Below are 17,076 nucleotides of genomic sequence, written 5' to 3'. Positions count from 1 at the left end.
TAGATTCATCAATCTTCTCTAATCATCCAATTTTTCCAATCTATTATGTGGAGTATCTCTGGAGTGTTGAGTGTAGTTGTGAGCAAAAAATCGAGAAATTCTGCAGTGCTTGTGGTTTTGATCTCCTTTCCCGTTATAAACCATTTCTCAGTCAATGCAAGCCGTCCACCTCTCCTGAAGACCATTATACACGACCTGTCCATGTCCACCACTATGTCCCATTTGGTGCAGTATTTTTCCAGCTGGTTGATCATATCCTGAAGATCATCAATACTTTCGGAAAGTATTGCGATCCTATCAGCGTACATTAGGACATTCACACGGCGGCCATCGATGTCGATTCCGCCCTCCAATTCCTCGGGCAGATCATTCAAATACAGGGCGTATAATAGTTTTGAAAAACTATCGCCGTTTTTCCAAGTGTTTTTTTTCAACGTCTCTTTCAGGAAACGTATTATATTCAAGGAAACACCAAAATGTTTTTCGCACAGAAGCCGGTGTGTTTTTAAAGGTATCGATTCGAATTGAACGAAATAGGAGTAAACGCGCGACCCGCCAGCGTCCAACTTTCTCCGCAAGTAGTTTTCTGATTAAAAGCAGTAGTACTTATCTCGCTGCACTTCCAATTCTAATATTGTCGATCTGTTCGTTCCGCTTAAAAGCTTTCGATTGCACATCCAATTGGAATGAATCGAAACTAAGCTTAAACGTAAAGATACTTTTGCATGTAAAGTAAAGTATATTTTAAATGTAAGCCAAGCTAAACCGTAAAGATACTTTAGCATGTAAAGTAAAATATATTTAACTTTTAAAATCGGATACCAATTATTGGCGTTATATTTAAAAATCCATTAATATCCCTCGGTTACTGCGCATAGCTAATATTTCAAACATTTTGTTTATAGAATATCAGAAATCCAAATAAAGCAAACTCAACCGCATATGTAAACAATATTTAATATTCTAAACAGCCTCTCTGAAATACAAATTCTTAAATTTAAGCCTTCAGCAAATCATTGGTTAGCTCCACGCCGAAGAAAACTGCTGCGGTGGAGGGAAAGGCACGAAGTAGAATTGGCAGGATACCGCGAAATAGAGCTTTTGGGCCTTCTGTGGCCATGAGGTTTCTAAAAACGCTGCGAATGCCGTGCTTGTATGTTCCCTCAGGTGCTAAAAATATGGCATTTATAAATCATTGTAACTAAAGCGATTGGCGATTGGATGACTCACCCGACTGGAGACGGCTTTTAAGTACATCGAACGGCACGGCCAAAGTCCAAAACACAATGCCCGCCGTTCCGCCGGACAGAATAGTTGATGTGGTGCTAATCTTTCCATTGGCGGACTTCTTTCTAGCCAATTCCTGTAGGAATTCGTAGGTCACAAAGTAAAAACCGGTGGGCGAGTCTGTAAATTTTAAAATTATCCATAACTATTATATATACTATAATATTAAGCAATTAATTAACAACTGACCTCTCAGAATGCACGCGCATGTTCCCTTGAAGAGGCTCCGAATGCCACCCTGCCTATATAGCTTGGCGGCCGTGTCAATGGTTCCATTGTAGAGCAGAGGTCCGTTGGACACGGTTTGCGTCTGCAGAAGGACTTTTATACGATCGGTGGGCACTGTGACGAGGGCAGAACAAACTCCGGCCAAGGCTCCCGCGGCGAAGATTTGTGGGTAGGTGAGCCTAATGTGGTCATCCGTTTGGAACAATCGTTTACCCGCCGCATAGACGGCAAAGTCCACGGCATAGATGGGTGTTACTCCCACAAGTGGAGCGGATATTCCTCTGTAGAATCCGCGAAAACCCTCATAACGAAATGTCCTGGCGGCACAATCTATGACTCCCTTGTATCTCGGCGGCTGTCCAGGTGGAGGTGTGGGCATGGTTTGGAGACGGACCTAAAGTGGAACTTAAAGCATTACATCGTTTCCATTTGTAAACACAGTTTTGAAGCTCACCTTTATTGTGTCCAATGGATGGCCAACGAGCACATTGCACATGCCTCCCACGCCGCCCGCAATAAATGACTTTACGGGATTGGATTTCTTTTCTGTGCTGATTTCGACCTCCTCCATTGCTGAATTTTAACTATTTACGTAAACACGCCGAGAAATTCCGTCAGCTTCTGAACGAAATGCACGTGCTTGAAGATCGCTGGCTTCCTGATGAACGCTATCGCTTGGTGATCTGCTTGCTGCGCGGTTGCTGACCTATGATAATGCTGTGTGATTCCGAATAGCGCGGTATTATAATTTCCATGATCAATAGTGCCTCTTATCTATTTCAAATATTTCATTAGCTGTTCCAAAATTGCAGAGGGAACAGCTGATTTGCTTATCATGTTAACAAAACATACACCTAACATTGGCTTAACATTCAGCTATCGATTGCAGTCATTAGTATGACATGGTCAATCGAAATATTAAACAGAATGTTCATTCTTCTTTTTAGCGTTTCAAGCTTTATAACTTAAAGTTTGCTCTGCACGACATTGTCATTATAAATAAAATAAATTGTTAGAAAATTACATGCAAAACAAATTTTAAATTTCCCGTTCGATTACACAGTCTATCGGACATTCTGCGATTCCAAATTTCCATCGACATTCGCAGGGAAACGCGGGCGGCGGCCACACACTTCTTTTATTAATAAAGCGTTAAAAATAAATGGTTAACAAGTGTGGCTATCAAAGGTGGGTGGGCCAAGTATCTTCTGGCGCAGTGCTGGTTGGGCCAGTAAAGTGCAACCACTTTTCCAGTTCCCGTGCAAACGAACAAAACCTGTCACTTTTGCTGTGACCTGATAAGCAAGAAGAAGACTAGCCCACGGAAAGCAACAACAACAACAACGAGAACGACATTAGCAGCAGGCCAAATTGTTGCGTATTGTTTTTTGTTTTTTCAGTAGGGTTCTTGGGTGCGAATTTCGTGAAAAAAGTGTGCTTGCCAACATACGCATAACTTATGTCTGATAAAAGTGCGAAGGAATCATGTATCAGTAAGAGTGCGAGCTGCAGCAGCAGGCGCAAGAGAAGAAAGTGAGCGAAAACGCAACCGAAACCCGAAGTATATATTCTAGCAGCAGTCGAGCAACGTGCTTTGTCGAACGATGTCCCATGGCGAGGATGTGTTAGACAACTGGGAGGAAATCGACGAGGATGGGGTGAGTGCGCCACGCGATGTGATTGAGCATCATACCTGATAACCAATGGAACACCCCCCCCCCTTTTTTTTTATTTTTTCTTGCCCAGCTCTCTATGACTCTGCAAACAAAGCTGCAGACGAGCGACCCACCTGTCAACAAAATGAAATTGCTCCAACGGCCGCAGAGCGTACAGGAGTCCTCACAAATCCTGAGCAGCGGCGATGGTGGCGGCGGTGGTGGAAACGGGGGCGGGAATCCCCCGCCACGGCAGATCACCATTGCCCGGAAGCCCCAAGTACCGCCAGCAGAGGTTGACTCATCTACCCAGCAGGAGCAACAGCAGCAGCCCGTCATGATGGTGCTGCACAAGACGACCAATGACTACGATGCGGCCACCTATTGCACGCCCACCAGCAACCAGACCGTCAAGATACTGCGGCGGCCCGCCCAGGCGGAGGAGCGGCGGGACATTAACGGAATGCGACCGAAGCAGCCCATCAAGACGCTCAAGCAGCGAGAACAGGAGTACGCCGAGGCCAGGCTGCGCATCCTGGGCGCTGCCAAAAACCCGGAGGATGACAAACCGTATGTTGCAATAACAAGTTGATTTAGTTTCCAAATTTACTTTATTTGATTTATTTTGGTACTAAGAAAGCATAACTTTTATGTTTGACCAATATTTACCATCGCAACACTAATAGGTGGAGCCAAATGACCTACCAGGATCTTGCCGATATCCAAGTTAATCTTAAAATTTCACTCAGAAGTTGAAGACTGACCAATGTTTATATATATAATTTACTTTGTTATAAATATTTTCTTGATACTAGAATATTTCTTTATGATTTGGTCTAATTTATAGAGATATCTAAACAGAAACCCACATTTAATCAGACATATGCACATATTCGTTGTTTTTTTAGGGCCACTCCCATCACGCCAGCTGTCAATAGCAGCAGTGTGGCTGTTTCGTCCGCGGCGCCGCCTGTCACTCCCCCCTCTGCGATCAGCAACAACAACGTCATCAACAACAATAGTAGCCATCCAGGAGGCGGAATGCACCGCTCGAGTTCGGCACCGAAAATGTCCCAAGTGACGCCGATGTATAATAACTACAACAGCTACTTCCCGGGACTGCACAATCAGCCTGGCCTTAACTACTACTATCCGCATAACCCGCAACATCAGCATCAGCATCAGCAGCAACAGCAGCAGCAGCCGTCGCAGCATTTCAATCAACGGTTGCCGCCGTACGGAGGCGGAGGATCGGGACTGGGCGGTGTTGGGATGCAAGCTCAGGCGCCGCCCCAGTCGTCGCCCAATCCGCAGCAGAGCTGGTCACCTGTTGTGGGCGGATCAGTGTCCGCCGCCCTCCTGCGCCAACAGTCGCTGCAGTCGCCACAGCAGCACCAGCAGCAGCATCAGCAGCAGCACCAGCATCAGCAGCAGCATCAGAATCATCAGGCGCAGCAGCTCGGCCAGCATCCGCATCCGTTCAACGACCTAGTCCTGCGCCTGCCCAAGGGTCCCTGTCCGAATGGCTCCATTGGCTTTCAGATGCGCCGGTAACAGACTGCGGCAATGGAGCAAGTCCTGTCTATTTCAATAACTTCTAATTTTCAACTTGGTACTTCGATTCCAAATGCATGTTTCTACATATATATATATATAAAAATTAAAATCAAACGAAAAGCGCAACCCACGCGGCATTCTGAGATTCAATGTCGCCACAGATTTGCACTCAGGTTCGATGTGGCGCGTTTTCGTTGATCTACCCACTGGCTAGACCCGAGGAGTATCCACAACTATCTTAAACAAATTTTATGACGGACTATGGTAGATATTTTGTAAATTTACAACTCACACCACAAAATTTTGTATAATGCATACTAATAAAACGAAACGGTAATTTTAAAATGTGATGCAAGATTATGCTTTTGCAGTGCAATGATCCCGCAAATCATTGAGCTCGAGATTCGATCTTATTTATTGCCTGTTGCCTTTCAATACCTAATTAATCAGCGGATGTTGATTCAAATTCGACTTGTTTTCGACCTCATTAATGATTTTCGATTCAACTGTCTGACTAATATGGTGGTGTATGGTATGTATCTAAAGGCTATTCGTGATTTTTAGGATTATGAATATAGTTTTTCAATGCATGGTAGATAAAGTAGTTTCAGATCTTAAAAGCTTAGCCGGGGAGTTAGCTCGTTAAGCTTTGAGCTTTTATTCTAGATACATATATGTATGTTAAAGAAGAGCTTTTAGCATACAGCTGATCTAATATTTCGCATAAAGGTAGTAGAGAACAACACACATACATATGTACTTTTTGAGGAAAAATTCCAGTTCTTTCGGATGTTTATTTGATTTACAAAGTGATCCTGATAAGCGAATGCAATTTGAGTTATTGCTCCATTTACCCCCAGCGATCGTTGATTTTGCAGGGGTCCCGAAAGGCTATCGTCGTGTTTTTGTTATTTATTAGCAACTTTTCCAATCGCCCAGCCGAAAACAACAAACAGCAGCGGTTGCACTGGAAAAAAATGCGCTAGCACAGGCAGAAATTGTTTGTTCAACTTTTAAAGGGTATGTACTATACTACTATGTCAACTTGAACTATACCATCTATGTATATAGGAGAAATCTAGTTACCATGTAGTTGATTTTCGTCTGTGTAGAAAATAATGCAATCAACCCACTGGAAGCGCTCTTATCAGCCCCTGAACCTGAAGACAAACATAATCGCGCGCATGGGATAGGGTATTCATATTCACACATTTATGCACATACATACACACATACTGTGCCTACCTAGTTTCCAACTTCTCGATTCCAGATTTTAGTTGAAAAAGAGGCGTCGAAGCGAGCGGTTTGATCCGAATTCGAAACCGAACCGGGCTTTAAACTTCGAATTGCGCGTGCTTTTCGATCAACACGTGGGTGCGCATTAGTTTGGTGTTATTGTTGCTCTGGGGAAACGTGATTAAGTCGAATTAGTCTGATTAGTGGTTCCTCCACTCCAGCGGAATTATGTCGCATCGCGTTCTGGTCATTGGCAGCGGCGGTCGGGAGCACGCGATCTGCTGGAAGTTGTCGCAATCTCCGAAGGTGGCCCAAATATACGCACTGCCGGGTAGCCATGGCATCCAGCTGGTGGAGAAGTGCCGGAATCTGGATGCCAAGACCTTGGATCCTAAGGATTTCGAGGTAGGTTCGTTACGCCGACCTTGGAGCGACCTTCGTGCGGTTCCTAAAGTTACTAAGAAAATGTGCAAATGTGTGTGTTAATTGGGTAGCGGGTGCTCATTTATCGTCATTTAATGCGTTTGGTTGCCATTTAATGGTGTTACCCAGTGATATTATTCGCTTTTATGGCTTCTGGTCGTGGTAAGAAACGCACTCCATGCTCGACGAGCACCTTTATGCTGAGCGGCAGTCATAAATCCGTAATCGAGACGCTGGGAAAACGTTTCATTGCATCCAATCTTGGTGCGTCGCGACGCCTTAACCCTTAGACGGGCCATGGGGGCGCGATTGCACGTCTGGCTGATAAGTGATGTGTGATCTATCTCGTTATTGGAAATATATTTTTAAAAAGTTTTGCACTATGCATCCACTGCTTAATTTTGTAAAGTATTAATTTGTTGTATATATATATAATCTACATATTAGTAAATTAAATTACAACATATACATTTGTTCATTGAGTACTCATTTAACAACGTTTTTCAAACTTAAATAATGGTATACACAAAAATACACAAAACTACAACTGAAAGTGAACCAAAAACCAGTTTTAATACATTATCTGCTTTAATTCGGTTAATTAATTATAGCAGGTAGCAGTGGCAAAAATTTTAGATTCGATTTTAGATTATACAAAAATTACCTTTAAATTGGGCCTTTCCACTTTTTATTCCTTTAAATTATATCTTTCAAATGCGACTTTTACGATCCCATCATTTATAGACTTTAAAGCGCGGACAACAGGTGTTATTTGGTTCGTTATTAAATATGGAAATTTGAATTGCCAAAATATATTGGTTCAACAGCTTAATAGGATTCCCCTAATTCTTAAACTCAATATCAATTATTAACTTTCAGTCTCAATTGCTCGCATTTCAATGGAATGCTTGGGACAGACTTCTTTCAAATTGATTGCTCTGCCATAAACAGAATCGAATACCCAAAATTGTTTATGTCGCTCCATGATGTGATCCATGATCCCCAGCAGACAACTCGACAGATCGATTACACTTTAGCTTATGTTTGCTTAGCACTTCTATTTATTGTTCGTGGCTTAATTAATTGTTTAGATCAAAATTCACAGATTCGCCCGCTGGCCGCCGAAGAGACCAGCCCCTTGCCCCGCCAAAGAATCACGTCCATCGATCATCAGTGCGTCGGAAGAGCTCGTCTTTGGCGCAGAGGTCGCGACGTGGTCGTGGGCGGATGGGTGAGGTAAATGGTCTTGGGCGTGGTGCTCGGTCGGGATTGGGGGATCGTATGATCCTGAATGTTGCGTGTGTACACATTAAAGGCGGCTGCATCGTGCTCCACGGTCTTCAGCTCCCCGGTGTAGTAGTCCTTGATCTGGTAGGGATGCGTCCTAATGTACTCCAGGGAGCGCAGTATGTAGTCCGGCACCTGGGGTATATGTGCGCCCACGGGATGATAGCCAAACTCATCGGCCACATAGTTCACACTAATTACTTCGCCCTCGGGTGATGTGTAACTACTGCCGCCCTGTACGGCCACGCCACCCAATCCCTCCTGCGATGCGGAAATGCCATTGGAGGTCTCGTAGGCATACCGATACTTGCCATCCCGCTCCACCTGCAGATCGTTCTGCAGGGTGCGTGTGTTGCGATCCGAGTCCGGAATGTAGGATGAGCCGGCTTGCACCTGCAGCACGGCCAGCGCAACGATGAAGTTCACCTGTGGGCGGGATTCGAGACGAGAGTCGGCGATTATAATCCAATTTCGGGAAATTCCCAGGTGATGCTTACAAGCAAATACATGGTGTCGCGTTCGAGTTTGGTTCTAAACTGCTTGCCTGCTTCTCGGACGCTTTCGTTTTTATATCCATCCGCTCACCAGCGGATTTTTGGCTATACATCGCCTCGGAAACCCAGTTCCGAGTTGCCGTTGCCGTTGCCGTTTCCATCTCCATCTCCGCTCGTCATCGTCATGATCGTCTCCATCTACAAACATCTCATCGCTGCTGGTCGCCTTAGTCAGTCATAAATAAAATGATTTTATTTCTTATAGGAATTATTTTATATAGGTATCAACGGCGTTATTTGTCGTTGTCGCCGCTGCAATTCCCAAAAGTGTGGGACGGTGTGGAGTTCGGCAAAACGGAAAGCCGAGTAAAACCTAAATGAAACATTCGTGAATGGATGGATGGTTATGCCCTACTCGAAGGTTGGGGCACTTACAATTTGATATGTATTGTGGCTGATCTTGAAAATCCCATATTGCCCGGCTCGACTTACCATCCCAAGGAGCTCTAAATACCATAACGATCGTTGAACTGCAGTGTCGTAAAAATCGTATTGTCGATGTTTTCAAGATGTGTAGTAAATGTAACTTTTGTTTTTGAATGATCGATGGTATGAACTACAAATTAGCTACCACCACGATTCGCTGACAGTTAGTTAATTTAATAATAGTCATTTGAGCTTAAATTTATGTTCGGAATTTTCATATAACCGATAGACTTTTTGTAATATGACGTCCTAAACGCAAATTAGTTATAAAGGAAATGACTTTCCAGTTAAGTAACGCTTTACAGCCGAAATGCCAATTTTGGGTTAATTAAGCTTAATTACTTCTTCGACTTGATACGCAACATTTTGCGCTGACTTTATTTGCATGGTTATTCTTAGAAATTGCATAAGCATAGGTATTCTGATAAATGATCTTTGGATTTTTATCATCAAGCATATAATTCAATCACTTGGCAGCAAAACAGCAGACGCAGTTTCCTGCTATCCCCTGGATGATACTTCTTTTGGCCGATCACAAAACCCGTCCGACTAATTCAGCAAAGCGTATCTAATTCCGTACTTATCCGCAGACAAATGTGGCAGCATTCCGCTCCAGACCTCCTGTCCCCTCCCCCCTCCTGGTAGCCATATACCCACCAACCAATTCTCCCGCACTTAATTTGCATATAATACAGTAAATCATGAGCGCACTCTGTAAAGCATAAAGGCGAAAACGTTCTAGCCAAATTTGGATAGAGCCAGTCGGAGAATGCGAGTCTTACCAGAACTGAACAGATATAAAAGTTGTTGATCTTTTTACTTCTGCGGTTCCAAATCATCTGTCATAAGATCTTGGCAATCTTCGTTACGGGAAATTAAAACCTTGGCCGGGTTTGCCAAATCGCGCTTAATTTGGAAAGCCAAATGGGCCAATAAAAGCGTCATTTTGTGTGAACGTTCTTGAACCCTGGGAAACGAGATACGGTCAACCGGATGAAATGGACGGGGGTCAGGAAATCGGGATGAGGATGAGCTTCCCAGGTGCTAAATGGTCTGGAACGCAGGCCAGTGCGCGGGGTGGTAATCCGGCGCTGCGTTGGCGCCAATTCGAATTAGAGCTGACTAACGATATTGACGGCTCCGCATTCGAATCCGAAACCGATATCGAAACCGGACCAGCGATCAAGCTGGGATTAACTTGGTTTGTTGACATGGCTGACATAGCTGGCGCCTGAGTCAGTTCATCATCGCCATCGATACGCCAAGTGCGAAGACAATGCACCCACAGACCCAGTTTAATGGCAAAACAATTAGGAAGGCATTTAGTATTTTGGCGACAAATTGACGATGGAACCGGTTGGGTACTTAGAGGAGTGTTATCTTTGACTTGGAATGTGGTTGCCTCAAAAAGTCGAAAACAACCTAAAACAATGAGGATCCCAAGAGATGGCGGACGATCGTGACCCGGTTTGATTGGAAAAACCAATTATGATCTCAAAAGTGAAGATTGCTTTTGGAATCAACACGATTACGATGCAAATTCTGAGATCCCGACTGCCGGATCCCACAAAAATGATAACTTTTTGGCGAGAATTTATCAGTGCATCAGTTGTAAACGCGATTACAATGTCAATTAAGTAATTTTAACATCGGTTATTGGATTATATATTTCATCACAACAAGCTTGTCGGGTTGGTATTGTTCTGGATGATCTGGAATAATCCAAATGAATTGCTTTATATTTGTTACGAAATTATGAATCACTGCACAAAGAGGAGTACCTTTCGTATTATTAAATTGAAAACATTTAAGAATTGATTAGTTTATTTTACTAACTTAATTTTAATCGCCTCTTTTAAAGGCCATTGCTAAATGGAGCAAGGAGAACCAGATAGCCCTAGTGGTTGTGGGACCCGAAGATCCCTTGGCTTTGGGTTTGGGCGATGTGCTGCAGAGCGCTGGAATTCCCTGCTTTGGACCCGGCAAGCAAGGTGCCCAAATCGAGGCGGACAAGAAGTGGGCCAAGGACTTTATGCTGCGCCATGGGATTCCCACAGCGCGTTACGAAAGTTTCACAGACACCGAAAAGGCCAAGGCATTCATAAGAAGGTACCAACTTATATGCTTTGAAAGAAATCCTTTTAAAATATCTTTATCAAATAGCGCTCCGTATCCAGCTCTGGTGGTGAAAGCTGCTGGATTGGCCGCCGGAAAGGGCGTGGTGGTGGCCGCCAATGCGAAGGAGGCCTGCCAGGCGGTGGACGAGATCCTGGGAGATCTGAAATACGGTCAGGCTGGCGCCACGCTGGTGGTGGAGGAGCTACTGGAGGGCGAAGAGGTTTCCGTTCTGGCCTTCACCGATGGCAAAAGTGTGCGTGCCATGCTGCCAGCGCAGGATCACAAGCGACTGGGCAATGGCGATACTGGACCAAACACCGGCGGCATGGGCGCCTACTGCCCTTGTCCGTTGATCAGCCAGCCAGCACTGGAACTGGTGCAAAAGGCCGTGCTGGAGCGGGCTGTGCAGGGTCTGATCAAGGAGAGGATCAACTACCAGGGTGTACTCTATGCGGGACTCATGCTGACACGCGATGGTCCCCGTGTGCTGGAGTTTAACTGCCGGTTTGGAGATCCCGAGACCCAGGTGATTCTGCCGCTGCTCGAAAGCGATCTGTTCGATGTGATGGAGGCTTGTTGCAGCGGAAAGCTGGACAAGATTCCCCTGCAATGGCGCAATGGAGTGAGTGCCGTTGGTGTGATCCTGGCCAGTGCTGGCTATCCGGAGACCTCCACAAAGGGTTGCATCATATCGGGTAAGATTTTCACCATTTCCCTTAGATCTTCATAATAGCTTGTATCGTACTTTCAGGACTTCCGGCTGCCAATACACCCACCCAACTGGTCTTTCACAGCGGCCTTGCCGTGAATGCACAAAAGGAAGCCCTAACCAATGGCGGTCGCGTCCTCATCGCGATCGCTCTGGACGGCAGCTTGAAGGAGGCTGCTGCGAAGGCAACCAAATTGGCTGGCAGCATCAGTTTTTCGGGCTCTGGAGCTCAGTACCGAACGGACATTGCCCAGAAGGCGTTCAAAATGTAATTACAAGTGGATCACATCATGCATCAAGACTCAGTTCAAATAAAGCAACCAAGATTTTAATTTTTATCTAGTTTACTTATCAAAGGTTTCTCACTACATCTCATTTCCTAACAATCCTATTTGATGTGACCTTTTGATCAGCTACTACTATCTTCTTCCGTATCCTTTCCATACGTAGTGCCAGTGCCAGCACCCCGGGGTTGAGTTACAAGGACAGCGGAGTGGACATCGATGCTGGAGATGCACTGGTGCAACGCATCAAGCCCTTGTCTCGGGGTACCCAGCGCCCGGGCGTGATTGGCGGCTTGGGTGGATTTGGAGGACTGTTCCGTTTGAAGGAACTCACCTACAAGGAGCCAGTCATTGCTGAGGCCACTCAGGGAGTCGGAGCCAAGATCCATCTTGCCCTGACGCACGAATTGTATGAAAATGTGGGCTACGACCTGTTTGCCTTGGCTGCTAATGATGTCCTGGAAGTGGGTGCCGAGCCGGTCGCCTTTCTGGACTACATTGCCTGTGGCAAGCTGCAAGTTCCATTGGCCGCCCAGTTGGTCAAGGGAATGGCTGATGGCTGCCGGGATGCGCGGTGCGCCTTAGTGGGTGAGCACATGACCGAGCTCCTCTAAAATCCATCGATTAATTTGAAATTTCTCTTCAGGTGGTGAGACTGCAGAGATGCCTTCTCTATATGCTCCCGGTCAACACGACATGGCTGGCTATTGTGTTGGCATAGTGGAGCAGTCTCGAATCCTGCCCCGTTTCGATCTTTACCAGCCGGGTGACTTACTCATCGGTCTGCCATCATCTGGGCTTCATTGCGCCGGCTTCAATGAAATACTCACCCAGTTGGCGGCATCCAAAGTGAATCTCAGAGAGCGTTCTCCCGTGGACGGAGGCGACGATGGGCTGACCTTGGCCCATGTCTTAGCCACGCCCACCCAACTGTATGTCCAGCAGCTGTTGCCTCATCTTCAGAAAGGAGATGAGATCAAGTCGGTGGCTCACGTGACCCATGGTCTGCTAAACGATATCCTCCGTCTGCTTCCCGATGGATTTGAGACAACGCTGGATTTCGGTGCCGTCCCAGTGCCCAAAATCTTTGGTTGGCTGGCCGGAAAGCTAAAGCTGAGTGCCCAAACAATTCTAGAGCGGCACAACTGCGGCATTGGCATGGTTCTGATCCTGCCTCAGTCAAGTCAGCTGTGGCGAACGTCCCTTCCGGGAGCCAAAGTACTGGGCGTCCTGCAACGGCGGTCAAAGGTTAGTGGATCACCTGTCCAGGTGCGCAACTTTGTGGAGCAACTGGAGAAGGTGGCCTCGCCGTTCGGTGGTCTCGGCGATCGGGAATTGCCCGAAGAGCTCAAGAAACTGCCTTCCAACTCGGATTTATCAGCTCCTCGCGAGGAATGCTTTGAAAACGCAGCTGGACGTCGGCTCACGCGCATACCCACCCACTACAAGGACCCCATACTCATCCTGGGCACCGATGGAGTGGGCACCAAGCTGAAAATAGCGCAGCAAACGAATCGCAACACGAGCGTGGGTATCGATTTGGTGGCCATGTGCGTCAACGACATCCTCTGCAATGGAGCCGAGCCAATCAGTTTCTCAAGCTACTATGCCTGCGGGCACTGGCAGGAGCAGTTGGCCAAGGAGGTTCACTCCGGGGTCCAAGAGGGTGCCAGGCAGGCGAACAGCAGTTTCATTGGTAAGTGTGGCTTGGTATCTTTTTATATACAAATGCTTTATGCTTTGTCCAATCTCCTCCAGACTCACATAGTGCCGCTCTGCCGCTCCTGTACGAACCCCAGGTCTATGATCTGGCTGGTTTCGCCTTGGGCATAGCAGAACACACCGGAATTCTACCCCTTTTGGATGAAATCCAGCCCGGAGATGTGCTCATCGGCTTACCTTCGTCTGGCGTCCACAGCAACGGATTTAGTTTGGTTCACGCCGTTTTGAAGCGAGTGGGCTTGGGTCTGCATGACAAGGCGCCCTTTAGTGATAAGACGCTGGGCGAGGAGCTGCTGGTGCCCACCAAGATCTATGTCAAGGCATTGTCCACTCTGCTGTCCCGCGGAAAACACGGCATCAAGGCACTAGCCCACATCACAGGAGGAGGCCTGAGCGAGAATATACCGCGAGTATTGCGTAAGGATTTGGCCGTGCGCCTGGATGCCAATAAGTTCCAGCTTCCGCCCGTTTTCGCCTGGCTTGCAGCGGCCGGAAATATCAGCTCCACTGAGCTGCAGCGCACATATAACTGCGGCTTGGGGATGGTTCTGGTGGTGGCCCCGACGGAAGTCGAGGACGTTCTTAAGGAGCTGCGTTATCCGCAAAGAGCAGCTGTGGTCGGCGAGGTGGTGGCACGCAAGGATCCGAAGAAGTCGCAGGTGGTGGTCCAGAACTTTGAGGCATCATTGGCCAGGACACAGAAGATGCTCTCGCAGCGTCGGAAACGAGTTGCTGTTCTCATTTCGGGAACGGGCAGCAACCTGCAAGCACTAATTGATGCAACGCGCGACTCGGCACAGGGTATCCATGCCGATGTTGTGCTGGTAATCAGCAATAAGACTGGTGTTCTGGGTCTGCAGCGAGCCACGCAAGCCGGAATACCTTCGTTGGTCATCTCCCACAAGGATTTCGCTAGCCGAGAGGTCTATGATGCGGAACTTACGCGAAATCTGAAGGCGGCTCGTGTGGATTTGATCTGCCTTGCCGGCTTCATGCGTGTCCTGAGTGCTCCATTCGTTCGAGAGTGGCGTGGACGGCTCGTCAATATCCATCCCTCGCTGCTGCCCAAGTATCCTGGTCTGCATGTCCAGAAGCAGGCCTTGGAGGCGGGCGAAAAGGAGTCCGGCTGCACGGTTCACTTCGTGGACGAGGGTGTGGACACGGGAGCGATCATTGTTCAGGCTGCTGTTCCCATTTTGCCCGATGACGACGAGGATTCGCTGACCCAACGCATCCACAAGGCTGAGCACTGGGCTTTTCCAAGGGCATTAGCAATGTTGGTCAACGGAACAGCTCTCATTTCTCCGGAAGTCAGCAGTCAGTAAATGCCAGCTTGTGAAACCTGACAATTTAAATATAACAAGCAGGGATGAGTTTATCTTACTCGAAGACTTTTTGTCAAATTAGTTATAATTATAATCTTGAACATTCAGCGATAATTTGACGTTAATAAGTTGTATAGCAATTTTTATAGGTTTAGGCTGCGTTTCTTTTTATATAAAAACTACAAAAATATATTAATAAACTTCAAGTTTGATTAAAAAAATCGCAAAAAATTTGTACACATTAATTAAACTATATATAAAAAAATCCAATATTTTTTATCACTCGATTTACAACAAAGAACATATCAATGATTTTAATGTTATAATAACAAAAAGGTCTCTTGGATTATTGAACTATTTCGTACATATATTGTACACATAAACGTACAGCACCTTAATCTACATCTAATATCACATATTTTACAATCACACATTTTTAATTACAATAGTTTGCTAATTAGGGAAAATAAACTTGTACTAGCGCTGCCCTGATTCTCTAGATTGCTGCTGGGCTTAGATTTCATTTCGGGTCTGATTACGTTACGTTGCAATTCCGGATCCTTAAATATAGGTTCGGCCATTCTGTCGAGATGCAGGCGAAAGAACTGATTTTCCAGAATGGGCACTATTAGATTGTACTTGTCAATGAGTTTGTTCAATTGCTTCACATCGTCCTGGTGATTCAGCGTGAATATTTTCCAGGCTGCCAGATCGTCCGGGCGCTGCAATGGCCATTCGCCGTAGTATTTGCGCTCCTGGCGCAGTTTCGTCTTCAGCTGAGCAATCGCATCGCGAATATCCTTGCCCAGGCTTATCCATTCCGGCGTGAAGCCGTTGTCTAACATAATCTTGTTCAACTTGTGGGTCGTAAAGTCCAGATAGGGATTCTGCGACTGAGCCGAGGACAGGGGCTTTCCAGACCCGTTTAGATTGTTAAAGTCACCCTTGGACATGGCCTCCTGAATGAGATCCTCGACCACACGATCAATACCGTACTTGGTCTTAATAGCATGTTTCCGAAAGTGGCTGCCGCCCTTGGACATTAGTGTTTTCTCTCCGGCAGCCGCCTTGTCGATGCGGTGCTCCAGGACGCGTTCCTGAGCCTTCATGGCGCGCACCTGCTGGTACTGCTTTTGCCGCTGAAATGGAGTTCCCACTCCGATGCCCTCGTTGGACAGATATTGCCGGTGCTGCGGCGCCGTATGCTTGATGTCAAACTCCATGGCCCCCTCCTCGTCCTCCTGAATGTTTCGCCTTCCCTTGGCGAACTTTTCCTGCAGCACACGGAAAGCCTCGTCCACCTGCTGGAAGCGTTCGGCACTGGCCTCCTCCGTTCCCGAATCGGGATGCACCCGTTTCACCAGATCCAAGTAGGCGTGGCGTACCGTATTCTGATCAGCTGATTCGTGAACGCCCAGGATGCGGAAGCATTCCTAAAGATAGCAGGTGCAATATTGCATAATGGTTCGAAATGCTAGAAATCTTGAGACAACTTGTACTCACCATATAAACCTCCTTGCGCTTGAGATGCAGCAAGCGACCGAATCTGATTGCTACGGATCCTTTGAACAGATTCCCAGCCAACCACATTTTTACTACACTTTATGGAGTTATTTTCTAAACAATTTTCGAGCTACGCTGTCTGACATTAAAGGAAATTCTACAACCTAAACCATTTGTTTATGTTTTTCGTGCGATCAGCTGTTGATAATAGTTGTTTTGTTTTGTAGGTGTAGGTGTAGTATAAAAATACTGCAAGACATTTTTAGTATTTTAGCCGTTATAGTCACTCCAGGGATGCATCAAATTTAATTATTTGAATTATGCCAAACGTTATGTTTTTTGAGATCATAATATTTGAGAACCAAGAAATATTTAAAAGTAAGAATGGCAAAATAAAAATATAAGCTAGGTGTACGAGTACTGATAAATGTGTGCACATATTTAGCATGTTAGTATACGAAATTTGTTAAATGTATGCGTGCTTGTTCTAAATGAAAGTCTAACCCAAATCTAAAGAAGCAAATTTCCACACTTACTAGTTGCAATTAAAGCCTGGCGATGACCAAATCTGCGGGCGAGCAACGCTCATCTGCAATTCAAACTACAATTCATGCTCTACATAGACTGGAAACTCGCGTTTGTTCTAGGTAATTGTGTCATAATTAAAAATTATTTAATTGCGCGACCTACACTAAAAAATCTTGAATTATAAAATATAAAGCTGACGTTGGGTAAGATGCTTAATATGAAATGGACACCTTC

The 17,076-nt window shown here is 45.9% G+C and overlaps 5 protein-coding genes across 9 annotated transcripts; 2 read left to right on the top strand and 3 right to left on the bottom strand.

Moving 5' to 3' along the window:
- Nucleotides 1–937: 937 nt before the first annotated feature.
- MME1 (Mitochondrial Magnesium Exporter 1) lies at nucleotides 938–2,371 on the bottom strand. Its single transcript, NM_135249.3, has 4 exons — nucleotides 1,970–2,371; nucleotides 1,477–1,909; nucleotides 1,231–1,407; nucleotides 938–1,170 (listed from the first exon to the last, which is right to left on the bottom strand). Exons 1-4 carry the CDS (start codon nucleotides 2,084–2,086, stop codon nucleotides 998–1,000), a joined length of 900 nt encoding a protein of 299 aa, NP_609093.1. The 5' UTR covers nucleotides 2,087–2,371; the 3' UTR covers nucleotides 938–997.
- A 136-nt stretch (nucleotides 2,372–2,507) lies between these two features.
- Nucleotides 2,508–5,068, top strand: CG31908 (uncharacterized protein). Of its 3 annotated transcripts, NM_164727.2 has the most exons (4): nucleotides 2,610–2,703; nucleotides 2,916–3,173; nucleotides 3,262–3,740; nucleotides 4,079–5,068. In NM_164727.2, the coding sequence occupies exons 2-4, from the start codon at nucleotides 3,120–3,122 to the stop codon at nucleotides 4,722–4,724; spliced, it is 1,179 nt and encodes a 392-aa protein (NP_723240.1). In that variant the 5' UTR covers nucleotides 2,610–2,703; nucleotides 2,916–3,119; the 3' UTR covers nucleotides 4,725–5,068. The 3 variants fall into 3 exon arrangements, with proteins under 3 accessions (NP_001285699.1, NP_723240.1, NP_723239.1); NM_001298770.1 differs by having other exon boundaries at nucleotides 2,508–3,173; NM_164726.2 differs by having other exon boundaries at nucleotides 2,610–3,173.
- A 930-nt stretch (nucleotides 5,069–5,998) lies between these two features.
- Nucleotides 5,999–15,274, top strand: Gart (GART trifunctional enzyme). 3 transcript variants are annotated; one of them, NM_001298769.1, is made up of 7 exons: nucleotides 5,999–6,368; nucleotides 10,515–10,762; nucleotides 10,817–11,466; nucleotides 11,523–11,748; nucleotides 11,931–12,352; nucleotides 12,411–13,460; nucleotides 13,523–15,274. In NM_001298769.1, the coding sequence occupies exons 1-7, from the start codon at nucleotides 6,192–6,194 to the stop codon at nucleotides 14,809–14,811; spliced, it is 4,062 nt and encodes a 1,353-aa protein (NP_001285698.1). In that variant the 5' UTR covers nucleotides 5,999–6,191; the 3' UTR covers nucleotides 14,812–15,274. The 3 variants fall into 3 exon arrangements, with proteins under 3 accessions (NP_001285698.1, NP_523497.2, NP_001014477.1); NM_078773.3 differs by having other exon boundaries at nucleotides 13,523–15,036; NM_001014477.2 differs by lacking the exons at nucleotides 11,931–12,352; nucleotides 12,411–13,460; nucleotides 13,523–15,274 and having other exon boundaries at nucleotides 11,523–11,810.
- Pcp (Pupal cuticle protein) lies at nucleotides 7,427–8,215 on the bottom strand. Its single transcript, NM_057325.3, has 2 exons — nucleotides 8,171–8,215; nucleotides 7,427–8,099 (listed from the first exon to the last, which is right to left on the bottom strand). Exons 1-2 carry the CDS (start codon nucleotides 8,180–8,182, stop codon nucleotides 7,557–7,559), a joined length of 555 nt encoding a protein of 184 aa, NP_476673.1. The 5' UTR covers nucleotides 8,183–8,215; the 3' UTR covers nucleotides 7,427–7,556.
- On the bottom strand, nucleotides 15,160–16,501 carry CG43322 (uncharacterized protein). Its single transcript, NM_135248.3, has 2 exons — nucleotides 16,315–16,501; nucleotides 15,160–16,244 (listed from the first exon to the last, which is right to left on the bottom strand). The coding sequence occupies exons 1-2, from the start codon at nucleotides 16,399–16,401 to the stop codon at nucleotides 15,252–15,254; spliced, it is 1,080 nt and encodes a 359-aa protein (NP_609092.1). The 5' UTR covers nucleotides 16,402–16,501; the 3' UTR covers nucleotides 15,160–15,251.
- Nucleotides 16,502–17,076: the final 575 nt, after the last annotated feature.

This window comes from Drosophila melanogaster, chromosome 2L (assembly GCF_000001215.4).
Source record: "Drosophila melanogaster chromosome 2L".
Taxonomy (NCBI): Eukaryota; Metazoa; Arthropoda; class Insecta; order Diptera; family Drosophilidae; genus Drosophila; species Drosophila melanogaster.
This window is presented reverse-complemented; position numbering and strand designations above follow the sequence as displayed.

Excerpts from the sequence above, each read along its gene's own strand:
- MME1 (NM_135249.3), bottom strand. The coding sequence starts at position 2,086 with ATGGAGGAGGTCGAAATCAGCACAGAAAAGAAATCCAATCCCGTAAAG. Across the intron at positions 1,408-1,476 it reads ATGCGCGTGCATTCTGAGAG|ACTCGCCCACCGGTTTTTAC; the intron begins GTCAGTTGTTAA and ends TAAAATTTACAG. Across the intron at positions 1,171-1,230 it reads TAAAAGCCGTCTCCAGTCGG|CACCTGAGGGAACATACAAG; the intron begins GTGAGTCATCCA and ends CCATATTTTTAG.
- CG31908 (NM_001298770.1), top strand. The coding sequence starts at position 3,120 with ATGTCCCATGGCGAGGATGTGTTAGACAACTGGGAGGAAATCGACGAG. Across the intron at positions 3,174-3,261 it reads AGGAAATCGACGAGGATGGG|CTCTCTATGACTCTGCAAAC; the intron begins GTGAGTGCGCCA and ends TTTCTTGCCCAG. Across the intron at positions 3,741-4,078 it reads AACCCGGAGGATGACAAACC|GGCCACTCCCATCACGCCAG; the intron begins GTATGTTGCAAT and ends TTGTTTTTTTAG.
- Gart (NM_001298769.1), top strand. The coding sequence starts at position 6,192 with ATGTCGCATCGCGTTCTGGTCATTGGCAGCGGCGGTCGGGAGCACGCG. Across the intron at positions 11,467-11,522 it reads AAAGGGTTGCATCATATCGG|GACTTCCGGCTGCCAATACA; the intron begins GTAAGATTTTCA and ends TCGTACTTTCAG. Across the intron at positions 12,353-12,410 it reads TGCGCGGTGCGCCTTAGTGG|GTGGTGAGACTGCAGAGATG; the intron begins GTGAGCACATGA and ends ATTTCTCTTCAG.
- CG43322 (NM_135248.3), bottom strand. The coding sequence starts at position 16,401 with ATGTGGTTGGCTGGGAATCTGTTCAAAGGATCCGTAGCAATCAGATTC. Across the intron at positions 16,245-16,314 it reads AGCGCAAGGAGGTTTATATG|GAATGCTTCCGCATCCTGGG; the intron begins GTGAGTACAAGT and ends TGCTATCTTTAG.